The sequence below is a fragment of the Orycteropus afer genome, unplaced genomic scaffold (assembly GCF_000298275.1).
Source record: "Orycteropus afer afer isolate SDZICR_OR568_19922 unplaced genomic scaffold, OryAfe1.0 scaffold00061, whole genome shotgun sequence".
In the NCBI taxonomy this organism is placed as follows: domain Eukaryota; kingdom Metazoa; phylum Chordata; class Mammalia; order Tubulidentata; family Orycteropodidae; genus Orycteropus; species Orycteropus afer.
The window spans coordinates 11,319,560-11,335,083 of NW_006921648.1; the positions used below are offsets into that span (position 1 = coordinate 11,319,560).

Consider the following 15,524-nt stretch of genomic DNA (forward strand, 5'->3'; position numbering starts at 1 on the left):
AAAAAAAAAAAAGAATAATAATACTATTCCCTCTACCAGATACTCTTTAGGCCAAAGAAGAAACCTGAAGTCTGTCAAGATCAAACGGGTAAAGCTTCAAAGACGAGCAGGCTTTACAGTTGGGGAAGAGTATAGAGAAGTGAGAGTCAAAGACAGCTGGTTTCCTTCAGAGCCCTGAAACACACACAGACTGCTGGTCCTCGATGAATCATTCAGTACCTTATAATGATCACACATCAGTGAGAGATGTACAAGACCTATAATGAAAAATTTAGGAGATCTGAATGAAAAATCATGCTGTGATTCTAGAAAGGGAAGCTAAATGTTAAGATCATATTAATTACCTCCAAGTCAATTTACACATTTAACATAATGCCAACCAAAATCAATCCAAAGGCATGGGCAGATATCAAAGAATATTCCACAAACACAAGAACTAGAGGAAGGGGATCCAGAGTTTACCAGGTGATCACAAGCTGACAATGCGAGAAGTGAAATTGCATGTACTCATTAAAGAACAAAGTATCTAGATCAAAACATAAACCCAAGCACTTGTAGGCATGTATTCTATGTGATAAATCAGGCATTGTCAAGATGACCGAGAAAGGAAGCACCCTTTTGTAAATGGTGCTTATTAGCCAATAGGAAGGGGGTAAAAATATCAATTGTACTCCATATTTTAAGCCAATGAAAATTCCAGGTAAAGTGCTAAATATTTTTCTAAATTTAAAAGAAGATACACTAACTGTTGATCAGATTTTTATAAAAAGATAATAAATCCAGAAAAAGAGTCACAGATTCAACTACATGAAAATATACACTCACTATTTTTTAAAAATTGACACTACTTCATTATTTTCTGCATAGTATAAACACTGTTTTGCAATTTGGTAAGACATGTAGTGTAGCAATCAGACATTTAGACATCAAGAGCACCAGTCTTTTGTCAGAGGTGCATTACAACAGTCACAGCTCAGAAAAAAAGCACTTTTTTAAACTCTGTATATACTAGCTTACATTTTGTTTTAAGAAACTAGAGATCTAGTATGAGATGCAGTTAAGTTCTCATAAAGAGAAACTCTGAGACTTTAATATTTAGACTCAATAATAATAATATAATATTAATGTTTAATATTTAGACTCAAGATTATAAATGTTAAAAACACAAATAATAAAGTCTGTACTTTAAAAAATGATGTAAGTTAAAAGGCTAAGATAACATCAAGAAATAATCAGGGTCACTGCCCATACACCTAAGAGGCCAGCCTGCATCAACTGACAGGTCAGCACTAAGGCCGAGACCAACAGGTGAAAGACATGGGTAACTGAGACAAAAGGAAACAGTTAAAAGGAGAAAGCAGTTAATGTTACAGTGCAAGGGTGGTAGTGAACGTTCTCTATTTCCCTATTAAAACACCAGACAAATATTCTTTCAAGGGAGTGGTGAAGGACCTTAGAATCAGATCTTACAACTAAACCCTAAGTTCCCTGAGGGCAAGGAACACTTTCTCCCCTTTACACCCCCCACAGCTCCTAGTCACGATGCTGGATTCATGGTCCACACGCAAAGGATTTGGGGACTAGCTTCAGGATTAAAGCCAGCTAGCTTCAAGAAACAAATGTAAAACTCAGAGAACGTCCTGGCTATTTCTAAGATTGAAAGAAAGAAAAAAAAATCATTAAGGAGATGGGAAGGCATGCATTTTGCTAACATCTGCTTTCTATCACAGCAATCCAAACACACCTTCAGTCAAGCTCGCCACAATCCAATGTTAAGAATGTCCCTCAGACCTAGCTTTGTGCACACAATCTAAACATGACACCAACCTACAATTTACGTCTGAAACTGTACCACTCAAAAAATGAGGTTCACCCATGTCTCTTTACTACTAATGACAAATAAAATATCATCTGACTTCAGGACAGGAGAAAGAAATGGGGTGCAGATGGAGGGGTGGCAGATGCCCAAAGTAAAATGCTTCACAGTGCAAGTATAGAAAGTCATTCCAAATTCACCCTATCATCCCCAAAACGGTTCAGGTAAGGCTTAAATAGGAAGTTACTCACAAAATTGAGGCATGACGGTTACCTAGGATGATTCTGAGCACCTGTAAACTTGTATGCAGAATAGGATCTTTACAAGATCCAACAAGAACCACAAGACAGGAAAGAAATGTAGAAATGTAGTAAAGGGACCAACATTCTGAGAACTCTCATGCATTCACTGTCAAACTCTGGACGTGACAAGGCAGATCGTTTTTTATCCATTTACCACCTTCTTTAGCTTACAAAGGGAGGTCTGGTGGCATAGTGCCTAAGGCATTTGAGTGCTAACCAGAAGGCTGGGGGTTCAAAGCCACCAGCCACTCCTTGGAAGGAAGACTGGACAATCTATGTCCATAGAGATATCGCCTTGAAAACCCAAGGGGGGGGTCGCTATGAGTCCGATTTGACTCGACAGCAGTGAGTTTGGTTCTTCTTTAAAAAAAAAAAAAAAGCTTAAAAAAGAGGAAAGAAAAGGATACTGTCTTGTACTTGCAAAGATTTTTCCCAAAAGCAACACAATTTTGGAAACCTCTGAAAAAAAAAAAGAACAATTTAAGATGAACGATTTATTTCACAGCACATGGCACAAATACAGCCAGAATGTTCCTCAGAGGCAAGAATGGCCAGACTTCATCTCACCTACTTTGGTCATGTTGTCAGAAGGGACCATTCCCTGGAGAAGGACACAATGCTTGGCAAAGTGGAGGGTCAGCAAAGCAGGAGAAGACCCTCAACAAGACAGCACAGTAGAACAATAATGGGCTCAAGTATATGTGAGGACGGTACATGACCAGGCAGGGTTTCGTTCTATTGTACATAGGTCACTATAAGTCAGAGCTGACTGGACAGCACCTACCAACAACACACGGCAGAGCAGCATGCAAGTGAACTAATGCGACAAGACATCCCTCCGAAATCCTGAAATACCTCCCAGCACAGGGACCTGAGAGCTGCCACCAACCCAGTGAAACGACATGAGGTCGCCCTTTCACATGTAATCTTCAGTTGAGGTCTTCTTTGAGGGGCTTTATTTAATTTTCCATAGAGAGTTTTGAGTGTCTGCTTCTTAAGTTTATTTAAGCTGGCAGTATTTTGTTTTCAAAGTTTGAACTTTGATTCCCTAAGTCTTGTAAGGTCACTTGAAGCCCTGCAATCTCTCAAGTGGACAGAAGACATATTCATGTGACAACCTGATTTCCTCCCCGACAAGTGGAAAACGTGAACACAGTAGATTGTCCAAGCATGTATTAATGATATACTGCTATAGTAGCAAAAACAAAAAACTAACAAACCCCAAAAAGAAAAAAACCTAATGTAATATCCAGTAACAAAAGAAGCCTAAATTTGCCCAAAACCAAAGATAAGAAGGCAGGGAAATTGGATGAATGCAAAGGGTGAACCCACGGAGGAAAAGGGGAGAATGCTAGCACATTGCAAGGACAGCAACCTATGTCATGGGACAATCTGGGTATGAATTACTGATTGGAAAACTAATTTGCTATATAAACTTTCACCTAAAGCATAATAAAATGTTCAAAAAAAAAAAGTACAGATGAGAAGGTGAGGAGGGGAAGGGAAGCAAGACCAATGGAAACAAAACAAAGAGAATGGAAATAAGGAGAATGCTGCCATGATGTAAAAAACCATAGCCAAGGGCATGAAATAGTCTGCATAAAAACAGTTAAAGGGGAACCTAATTTGCTGTCTAAACTTTCAACTAAAACACAATAATATATTATTTTAAAAAAAGAAAAAAAGCCATCTAATATCCAATAACGGAAAGATGGCTACATACTTTTGGATGATCTACTGGGGGAAAGAGTATATGGCCCTTAATTTCACCACTCATCTGGCAAATACTGATTGAGCCCCTGCTATGTGCCAGGCACTGGAGAGAGAGCATTAGGCTGAAGATCCAAGGTCCCTACCCTTAGAAAGATGACAAATATTAAACAGATTTAGACTTGGGGCACAAGTCAGTTATTTAAATTGTCTAAGTAGTATTTGGGAGCTCTGGTGGCACAGTACCTATGGCATTTGACTGTTAACCAGAAGGCTGATGGCTCAAACCCACCAGCCACTCCTTGGAAGGAAGGCTGGGCAATCTACTTGCGTAATGACACCACCTCAGAAACCAAAGGAGGTGTTGCTATGAGTCGGATCCGACCTGATGGCAGTGAGTTTGATTTGGTTTTGTAAAAGTGGTATTTGAGCTGGGCCCATATGGGTGAGTAAGGGTCTGGCAGGTGGAGAGCTGAGCCTGAAGGGCTAGGGAGGTAGGGGGAACATTCCAGGCAAAAGGACTAGTACCTGCAAAGGCCCTGGTATGAGAATGCACTTGGCCAGCACAAATCAGAGGCAGAGGAGGCAGAGGAAGCAGAGGAGGCAGAGCCCAGAGCCTGAGGGCCAGTGACGAGAGCAATGCGGGAGAGGGCAGAGGCAATGTCAGAATCCTGGCGCTCTCCCCACACACAGTGGGCTGCCATGGGAGATGTGACAGCAGAGGAGGGATGTGAGCTGCAACCTATATTCTATGACTGTCACTCTTTTTTTATTTTATTATTTTTTATTATTATTTTTTTTTTTTTTATTATTAGGATTTGGGTGAAGATTTACAGAGTAAATTCACTTTTCATACAGCAGTTCACATATACTTTGTCTCATGTCATTGACCAAAATTTACAATGCAGCAGCTCCCCTCCCACTTCCTCCCCATAGTTACCTCCTCCCAGTGTCCATCCCTTCATACTCTTCTGCACCCTGAGCTATCTCCCTGTGCATAAGCAGCCCTTCCTTCTCCCATGATTGTTCTCTCCAGGGCGTGTGTCTACTTGAGGTAAATGTTTAACTCACATACCTGTACTTTGTTTGGCTGGAAACCACAGTTGTGGGTTCAATTCCAGACCTGAAGGGCAGCTAAGGGCCATAGTCCCAGTGGTTACACCAGGCTCCAGTGGACCAGCAAACCTGGTCCCCACCTTCTTTTTTTTTTGCCTCCAAATGATTTTGAGTTTTGTACCACATTGTTCTCCCTCTTTATGCAGGATCTCCTACATCCCTTCCAAGTGGATGGCAGTGGTAGCTGGGCACCATCTAGTTCTTCTGGTCTCATAGTTGTATAGGTTGCAGATCAGATGGTGTACCAGTCGCTAGGACTGATTGTTTCCATTAATTTTGGTTTTCTTCTTTCTTCTTGACGAGGAGAGACCCGTTGTTACATCTAGATGGCAGCTTCCTAGCTTTTAAGGTCCCAGTCGCTACTCGCCAAAGTAGTAGGTGGAACAATGTTTTGTATAGTATGTTATGCCAATTGAGTTTGATGTCCCCTGTGACTATGGTCCCAAGCCCGCAGGATCAACTACTCGGTCCTATGACTGTCACTCTTAACTTGGCTTGAAAAGGAGTGAGAGTGAATACCAGTTAAGTGTCCACTGGTACAGTCCAGATGTGGGCTGATGGGGCCTTGGACCATAGTGGTAACAAGGAGGTAGAGACAAGTCAACAGACAACAATGTATCTGACAGAACCTGGTAGAAGTGACTGATGGAGAGAAATAGCATGGAGCAACACGAGAACCTAAGTGTGATACAAAGTTCAATTTAGAAAGCTAGACCCCAAATAATATATGATTCAACTACAGAAACAAATACATAGATTTGAGAATTTTGAAACTGGCAGTAGACTTTTTAAGTAATTTCTATTTTTTAAATACGCTGTAATGTGACATGATTTTTATACCTGTAAAAATACTCCTCAAAGAAAGCGTACTACTAAAGTATGGTATGTTCAACTGGCAGATTATAAAACCACTAAAAACTCTGACCAGAGCTTGTAACTCTACTAAAAAAAAAAAAAAAAAATATGATATAATAAATTATAAAATGTAAAACTATAGACATTGTACGATCAAGCTGTATTTTTAAAAAGCTAAATATTTATGAGACTACATTTGGAAGAATACAGTACTTCCTGTTTGCTATTGATGGAACATAAAACAATGTAATTACTTACTATAAATACATTGAGAAAAAGTATCAAGAAAATCAACTTTAAAAAATTAACCACAATTATAACATATGCAAAGATATCAATGTCAGTACATTTCTGCTGAGCTGTCTGAACAGGAATCACGTTTACCTTTTTTTAATGAATGCAAGGCTGATGTGAAGAAGGTCAGATAACCAGGGGGCTGGGGTGAACCACTGAACTGAAAGTACCCAAGAACTCCAGGCTGTGGGAATAAGAGCAAAAAGAGTAACTGCTGCGTCCCTGGCAACTGTGCAATGCAGGCAAGTTTGAAAACTAAAGGCCTGCTGGTATAATCTGACAATGATGCATTTTGTTACATTTCAATTTTTTAAAAAGCCTAACCACATGAGAAAGGTTGCAGGTTGGGGTTGACCTGTCCATCCATTTGGACAACAAACGGGAAGGTACAGAGTTGCAGCATCTCCTACAAGACGGCACAGAGGTGAGACTCCTTATCACTCCCTCAGTAGGCTCTTCTCTGCACCCCCTGTTGACTGCACAATTCTAGGCCCTTGGCTCAAAATCCTCCCATCAATTTCCTGTTGAACAGCTCCAGTCTAGGAATGTCAGTAACTTCTTTAAACAGTCTTTAAATTTCCTCCTCAGTTGTTTCCTTTCACTCACTCCCAATGTACCTCGACACTTGGTCAACATCAGATTAGATCTGATTGGCTCCACTTGTACTCAAAACCATCCTTCAAGTGACTCACTCTTTCCCAAACTCAACCCAGCAATCCCCAGGGGTCAGCTGCTCTCTCAGCAGGTCAGTCTGCAGAAGGCCCTGCCGCTCACTCCTTCACATTCCCAAACTTTCCTCCACTTGCTCATTCCGTTTCTCTATGGTTAGCACATGCCTCTCCATTCTGCCAAACTAACTACTGTCTCCAACCAGATGCATTCTGTCTCCTCTCCAGGCCCTGTGGCACTCGATCTGTCCAGCTTTGTTCCGTAATAATCCTAACTATCTCAAAAACCAAACTATGAGATCCCAGAAGAAAGAGTGCTGTGCTTGGCGTGCTAAACTCAAGTCCTAAGCTCAAGCCCAGGCTCTATCAGCTGAATGACTTTGGGAGAAATCTTCAAAGTGAAGCTTCTGTTCCTAACGTGTCTGTCAGCAGAGAAAATTCCTCATGGGGTTACCGTGAAAATGAACCTAAGGAACTATTAAGCTCAAGGCAAACGTCAAGGATCCTTCTTTTTGGCCCCAAATCACTTAGCGCAATATTCTGAGTAAATAAATACAGCTGATTTGATCATTAATAGGTAGAAATTGTAATCTGCTGGTAAAGTTCAAATCAATATGTTGTATAAAAGAGGAAATTTCTGATCTGTAGTGGAACATACTGTCTTTCAAATTCAAGTCACTCACTTACTCTCCTAAGACTCAACTGTAAATAAACTAATTGGTTTTCACTGGTATAAACTGAATGTTTAATCCTAATACATAAAAACTCCAGCAAATAACCAATGTGTCAAACAAATGAGGAAATCAGAAAGCAGAGTGTGACAGACAGTTGGAGCTATGTGTCAACTTGGCTGGACCACAATTCTGTGTGGTTTAAACAGTTGTTATGTGGGTTATTCCCATGATGGGATCAGATGTATATGTTTTGAGCAGCCAATCCGTTGAAAGGGAGTTTCCCTAGGGGTGTGACCTGCTTCCAGTATATTTATGGATATTCTGGGTAAAGAGACACTTTTCTGTGGATCAGGATCCTGTTGTGCTGCCTACAACTGTCCGTGAGTGAACAATTCACCATTTGGCCTGGAGATCTTGGATTCATCATTGTTTGGAGTCAACAACAGGTATACTGCCTGCCAACCTTGAGCTCGTCAGCCCCTGCAGCTACGTGAGTCAGGAAAAGCCTCCAGCTTGACATTTGATCCAAGAACTTGAGACCTGCCAGCTTCTGTAAGTGTGTGAGCCATTTTTCTAAGATAAATTTCTCTTTCTCTATATGTATATATAAGCTTTACTGGTTTTACTTCTCTAGAGAACCCAGCCTAACACACAGTTATTGAAAACAGGATTTTCTTTTGTTCTATCCTTTAAAATGTTTTTAATCTAGAATTGCTGAGAAGAATTATACCATATTTGAATTCTAAAGGCTTAAAACAACACAAAGATGGTGCAATAATCTTTCCTATCGAAGGAAGCCCAACGCACTGTCTCAAGCTGGTCTCCTGCTGCCACTTCTCACCATCTCAGGCCATTTCTGGTGTTACAGCTCTCTGTCTCCTGGGTCTAGAAAGTTCTCAGCACAGGGACCCCAAGTTCAAAGGGCATGCTCTTCTATCATCCCTTCTTGGTGGTAGTAAGGTCCTATCTGTCCACCTCTGGGATGGCTCATTTTAAGCCTACCAGGATGGCAAAAGTGACCAATCCCCTTCTTAGGGTTCCATACATCTTATTTGCATGATCCCACCTCCAGAAGGGTGCCATGCACCTTATTAGCATTACTAAACTACCCAATCCCCTTGGTAGGCCACAAGCACCTAATGTGCATAGTCCTACCCGGTCATTCAGTGGGAGTTATAAGACCATAGCAAGAAAGGCCATATAATAGCAATCCATCACACTGCAGATAACAAAACTGGAAACTAAATGAAGGAAAACCAAAAAGACTCACTAGTGTGTATTTAAATTTGGACCAACCTCCCAAACTAAAAAAACCCAGAATAACCTCATTCTAAATTATTAATAAATGTTCCATAGCTCAAAATGCAGTAAGTTAAATGTTAGCTCTCTGTCTACATGACATTATCTTAGGTGGCTTTATAGAAGTAGATATCTGCCCCATGTTGTTAGGTGCTCTCGAGTCCTCTCCAACTCCTAGCAGCCCTGTGTACAACAGAGCAAAACACTGCCCAGGTATGTGCTATACCCACCCTGGTTGTTATACCTGAGCCCATCATTGCAGCCACTGTGTCAATCCAACTCATTGAGGGTTTTCCCCTTTGGCTGACCCTTTACTTTACTAAGCATGATATCCTTCTCTAGGGAATGGTTCCTCCTGACAACATGACCAAAGTTGAGGCAAAATCTGGCCATTCTCGCTTCCAAGGAGCATTCCAGCCATACTTCTTCCAGGACAGATTTGTTAGTTCCTTTGGTAGTCCATGGTATTTTCAGTATTCTTCACCAACACCACAATTCAAAGTATCAACTCTTCTGTTTTCCTTATTCATTGTCCAGCTCTCACATACATATGAGGCAACTTAAAATACTATGACATGGGTCAGGTGCACCCTAGTCTTCAAAGTGGTATCTTTGCTTCTTAACACTTTAAAGAGGTCTTCTGAGCAGATTTGCCTAGTGTAATACATTGTCTGATTTCTTGACCATTGCTTCCATGGGTGTTGACTGCAGACCCAAATTAAATGAAATCTTTGACAACTTCACCCTTTTCTCCATTTATCACAATGCTGCTTACTGGTCCAGTTGTGAGGATTTTTGTTTTATCTTGACATGTCTGTCGTCTGTCATTTTGTCATACTCTGGTGGCTTGCATGTTGCCATGAGGCTGGAGGTTATGCCACCAGTATTTCAAATACCAACTGGGTTACCCACAGTGCACAGGTTTCAGCAGAGCTTCCAGGCTGACATACTGGGAAGAAGAATGGGGCCATATACTTCTGAAAAAAACTGGCCAGTGAAAAAAACATAGCTCCTATAAACTTATGTATATATGTACATGCGTATATGTAACTAAAGTACTTATGTATATATACACATGTGTACACTTGTCAATGGAAGTATATTTGAATTCTGAGTCTCCTCTGCCCTCTCTGCTCTGGCCCCACAGGTTCTATTCCTTCCTCAGGGCCTTTACTGTCCCCACTTCCTCGAATGCACTTTCTCCAAATCTCCAGGGCTCACTCCCAGCACAGAAACTAAAAACAAACCTGTTACCTTTAAGTCAATTCTGACTCATAGTGATCCTACAGGACAGAGTAGACCTGCTCTATAGGGTAGCAAAATGCTGATCTATTCCTAAAGAGCAGATGGTGGGTTTGAACCACCAACCTTTCAATTAGCAGCCAAGTACTTAACCACTGTACAACAAGGGCTCCCTCATATCACCCAGGTTTTAGTTTATTTAGATTTTTGCTAAATGTCACATCCTCAGTGAAGTATTCCCTATCTTCTAAAATAGTCACACACACCCCATCTCTATCATCACACCCATGTTTTTTTCTATAGCACTTACTATCTGAGATTATCTCATTTATTTGCTTTCCTGTTTGTTGCCTATCTCCCTTACTGGAATATACCTCCATGAAACAGAGACTTTGTCTCTCTTTTTCAAAGCGGCATTTCCAACTCAGTGTGTGTGTGCCTGGCACAGAGCAGACACACAATAAACATCTGTTAATGAATAAAGGAGAAAGAAAGATAAGTAAGACAAATCTCCTTCATCAAGTCTACAATTCATTGACGAATGAAAGATAGTGGGTGACAGATTATAACTTGATCCAGTTTATGGGTTTTTAATCCCATTTCATGATTGTGTTAGACTGGGTTCTCTAGAGAAACAAAACCAGTCAAGCTTATATACATAGAGAAAGAGAAATTTATCTTAGGAAAATGGCTCCGTTCTCTCTCTCCGAGCTGGTTCTTGGATCAAATGTCAAGCTGAAGGCTTTTCCCAACTCACGCAGCTGACAGGGGCTAAGGAGTTGCCAGGCAGTATACTGGCTGTTGACACCAACGAATGACAAATCCAAGATCTTCAGGCCGAATGGTGGATTGTTCGCTCATGGACAGCTGTAGGCAGAATCCCGATCCACAGAAGAGTGTCTCTTTTCCCAGAATGTCCATAAATATACTGGAAGCAGGCCACACCCCTAGGGAAATTCCCTTTCAATGGATCAGCTGCTCAAAACCTATACATCTGATCCCATCATTGGAAAACCCATATCACAACTGCTTAAACCACACAGAATTGTGGTCCAGCCAAGTCGACACACAGCTCCAACTATCACAATGATGTACAGTGGATTCAGTACATGCTAAAATGAAGAGGTTAAAATGAGCCATTTATAGGAAGTAGTCTTGCTAAGCCAGGAAGTCCTCATCAGCACAAAAGAATTCTTCAAGTGGGTACCACTTGCAGTGTTGTGTAAATTTTAGCAGATGGTCTACACACCCTCTAGTGGCCATGAGAACATTCAGCATGGTGTGTTCTCACTCACTGATAGGTGAACTGTTCCTGCACTGATGTTTACTCACACCTCGCAAATGCAAAACCATTCACAGTGCTATAAAACCATGATAAGACAGGAAAGGTACCTATTTGCTCAACATTCAAAGTAGAATTTTACATACAAGTAATATGATAACAGGCACCAGGTATTCGCCTAGGTTTTTCTTCAAAATTCTCAGACTTTCTGTCACTTAGAAACTTACTGAACTTCCCCACTACACACAAAGATTCTGAAGCTTTTCCCTATCCCACTTAAATTGGAAACAATTTGGTTTACCAAAGCTACTAGACTAAATGAATGGATACGTAGCAAATCACTGCTCTTAAATGGATAAATCATAAAGAGAGGTGGAAAATATTTTGACTACAGATAAAGCACAGATCACATACATAATTTGTAATTACAAAGCACAAATCAGATAATTCTGCCAAGTGCTTTGAAAAACAGGAGGAAGACAGCTGTACTGATGTCGGAGTTGCTACTGTTGCTAGCTGTCTCAGGAGCTGGCCCAACTCAGCACAACTTCATGCACAGCAAGATCAGACTCTTGGCATCCACAGGGTTTTGAATGGTCGATTTTCAGAAGGAAATCGTCAGGCCTTTCTTCCTAGTCCGTCTTAGTCTGAAAGCTCTGCTAAAAGCTATCCAACATTGCAAACAGGATGAGGGAGATGTCAGACCTCCTCTAACTACACACGGAGGAAGAAAGATCAAGATCCACATCAACAGCCCAAGGCTGATTCCTATAAGGTGGAGGTCAGACATGCCTCCACACTCCAACCTTTTTACCAATTCTGACACCAACCATCCCTCCCAACAGCACTCTCCAGTTCTCTGCTGGGTTCAGTAATTCAATGCAATGGTGACAGAACTCACAAACAATACTCATGAGTATGGTGAGAGAAGTAACAGGTTATAATTCAGGCTCTGGCATACTCAACTCAAGGTACAATTCTTCAGGTAGGACAGTCTCCCCTCAGCTACGTCCACACAGACACACCTCTCTTTGGCCCTCAGTCTGGCCTCTGCCCTACTCAGGCAAGTGCTACAAAGCTTTTTTAGCTCTGCTGGCAGGTGCCCAGGAGGCACCCTCCTCCACCAATAAGCTTTCTACCCGAAGGCACTCAGCTTTCTCCTCTGTGGGCCAGGAAGCTCCCACTCTGTCTCATGCTGGTCTCTGCTGCCAGGCTCTGCTGCCACTGTTTCTCTGCTACTGCTTCTTACTATTTCTCACTGTCTCAACGTAGTGTTACAGCTCTCCCTCTGTCTGAGTTGAGAGATTCAGCGCAGGGGTCTCGGGTCCAAAGGACCCACTCCACTCTAGACTCTTCTTTCTTGATAGCAGTCATGGTCCCTTTCCACCTCTGGGATGGCTCATTTTAAGGTCAGTGAGATGGCAAAAATGACCAATCCCCATGATAGGGTTCCACACACCTTATTTCAATGGCCCCACCCACACAAGGATGCCATGTTCCTTACTTACATAATTAACAAGCTATTTAATTCCCTACTAGGCCACAAGCACCTCACAATTGCATAGTCCACTCAGTCATCTGGCGGGAGTCACAAGGACTATGGCTAGAAGGACCATATGAAGCAGTTCACACCACCACAAGCATCCTAACCACAAGCAGGGCCCCCCTGACAGACAAGTGGAGGCTGTGCTTGAGGGCACTGGATGGAAGTCAAACGGGGCTCTCAAGCGTGGAAGGTGAGACTTCTACCACTAAACACCATTGCCCCCAGTATAAAAGCTACCAATACTTAAAGGGAAGGATGTTGAAAAAAATATTAGAATTCGAAGCTTTTAGTGTACATATGTGAAGAAAACTCTGGACGCTACCCTACTAAATATTATGATTATCATACACAGGACACTCCTACTCATGCAAAATGAGTATCAATGGCCCAATTAACAACCAGAAACAGTAAAACCCTACCACTGTTTCAACAGCGAATCAACACACTAGCCCCATCCTTTATCACTATTCATTCTTAGACCAATTTGTAAAACTGAAGAAAAACGAGTTACAGTCCAATTAAAAAGCCAATACCTTTCAAATTTTTCTGCCAAATTAAAAAAGGTTCAAAATGAAATAAAACACTGAAATATTCAAAATTTTACCTCTGGATCAATAATGAAGTTTCAAACTAGAGACCTTAAACATTTCTCTGAGGAAGGAGCATGGTATACAAGGAAGGACTTTAGGAGGCAGAAGGCCTGGGCTACTGTCCAGTCTTCACTTGGGGTAAATCACACACTCGGTACCTTAGCTTTCTCAGCCGCTCCATCTCTCTCTCACAGAGCTGTTGGCCACATCAGAAGTAAAAGGACTTGAAAAGTGTAGGGGACCTAAAGAAATGCATAGCTCGCTCATTACACCTTTGCTAATAATGACTAAGTATTTGGGGATTTACAAAGTACTTATTATAATAGCCATCTTTTATTGTCCTTCTAGGAGCTCTGGTAGCATAGTGGCTAAAGCACTTGACTGCTAACCAGAAGGCTGGCGGTTCAAACCCACCAGCCACTCCTCGGAAGGAAGGTTGGGCAATCCTACTTCCGTAGTGATACTGCCTCGGAAACCCAAGGAGGGGTCGCTATGAGTCGGGGCCGACTCGACGGCACATAACAACAACAACAACATTGTCCTTCTGCAATGTTTACATAAGTTAAAGGCAAAATTGTTTACCTAGAGACTACACTTAGACTGAGTTATATTTTACAAATATAAAACCATGGTTAAATGATCAGCAATCAGATTTAGGTATGTTATAGATTGAATTGTGTCCCCCCAAAGTAAATCCTAACCTTATAGAGTGATCTGAGAATGGGATTTGTTGTGTTAATGAGGCCTTATTGGTACAGAAGGTGTGTTAAGCCAATCACCTTCATGACAGACACAGAGAAGCAGGCAGAGATAGACACCAAGATAGAGGAAGACAGATGCCAAGCCACATGGAAACCAGCAGAAGAAGAGAGACAAGGACCTGCCTCCAGAGCCAACAGAGAGAAAAAGCCTTCCCCTAGAGTTAGCACCCTGAATTTGAACTTCTAGCTTCCTAAACTGTTAGAAAATAAATTTGTTTGTTAAAACCACCTACTTGTAGTATTTCTCTTATACCAGCACTAACTCAACTCAATACTGTCGAGCTGGGTCCGATTCATAGTGACCCCTCCTTGGGTTTCCGAGGTGTTATCACTGTAGAAGTAGATAGCCCAACATTCCTTCTGAGGAGTGACTGGTGGGTTTGAACCACCAGCCTTCTGGGTAGCAGTCAAATGCCTTAGGCACTACGCCACCAGAGCTCCCATAGCAGCACTAGACAACTAAAACAATTGGGTTTGAGATATCAAAATGAAATATTTTTCATTGGTTTAAAAACTTCTACTTTTCTAGATAAAACCCAAAAACAAACTCATGGTGACCCTACAGGACAGAAAAGAACTTCTCCACAGGGTTGCCTAGGCTATAAATCTATACAGAAGCACACTGCCACAACTTTCTCCCACAGAGTGGCTGGTGGTTTCGAAACACTGACCTTCTAGTTAATAGCCTACTGCATTACCCACTGTGCCACCAGAGTTCCTACTCTGCTGGGTAATTCACTATCTAATAATCTGAATAAGTTACTGAAAACATTCATCTGCAGGATTTGTAAAAATTCAAATCAAGGGCTGTTCCGGCAAGATGGCAGACTAGGCAGAAAAACTGCACAGACCCTCTTCAACAAAGAAAGGGGAAACCAATTAACACAGACACAGAAGATAATCCTGGACCCCGAGCCTTGAAGGGAAGGATATACAAGTGGACTAAACCCCAACTAGCAGGAGAATTTGTGTGAAAATACCAAAAAAAGGAGACAGACGGAGCTGCGGTCTGGCAGTGATCCTGACAGCACAGACAGCTTGGAGATTCCCGAGTGGTGGTAAGACCTAAGAATTAACCTAAATATCACCCCGCCAGCCAGGGACTGCATGGAGGACTGTGAACGGTCGCTGGGGAACAAACGGAGAAGGTGAAGAGAAATGTGGGATGAGCTGTGGACTTTTGCTGGTCCGGAGAGTGCCGCCATTTTGAAGGTTTAAAAAGTGGCTTGACTATTTTGGATATTTAAAGAGACAGCGCTCTTGCAGATTCCTGGAGCTTAAAAACACGTTCGGCTTTCCAGCAACCCCAAGGACACTCGGGACCTGCAAGACTGAAAAGTTAACAGAGATCTAAATACAATGACGCCAC

At 41.8% G+C, this 15,524-nt stretch overlaps 1 protein-coding gene across 1 annotated transcript in view; it reads right to left on the reverse strand.

The window, feature by feature from the left end:
* TXNDC11 (thioredoxin domain containing 11) overlaps positions 1 to 15,524 on the reverse strand; it is a 79,948-nt gene that overhangs the window by 39,489 nt on the left and 24,935 nt on the right. The window contains exon 5 of the mRNA XM_007939629.2: positions 6,184 to 6,277. Within this exon, the coding sequence (XP_007937820.1) occupies positions 6,184 to 6,277 (94 nt within the window). The remainder of the gene's footprint in view (positions 1 to 6,183; positions 6,278 to 15,524) is intronic.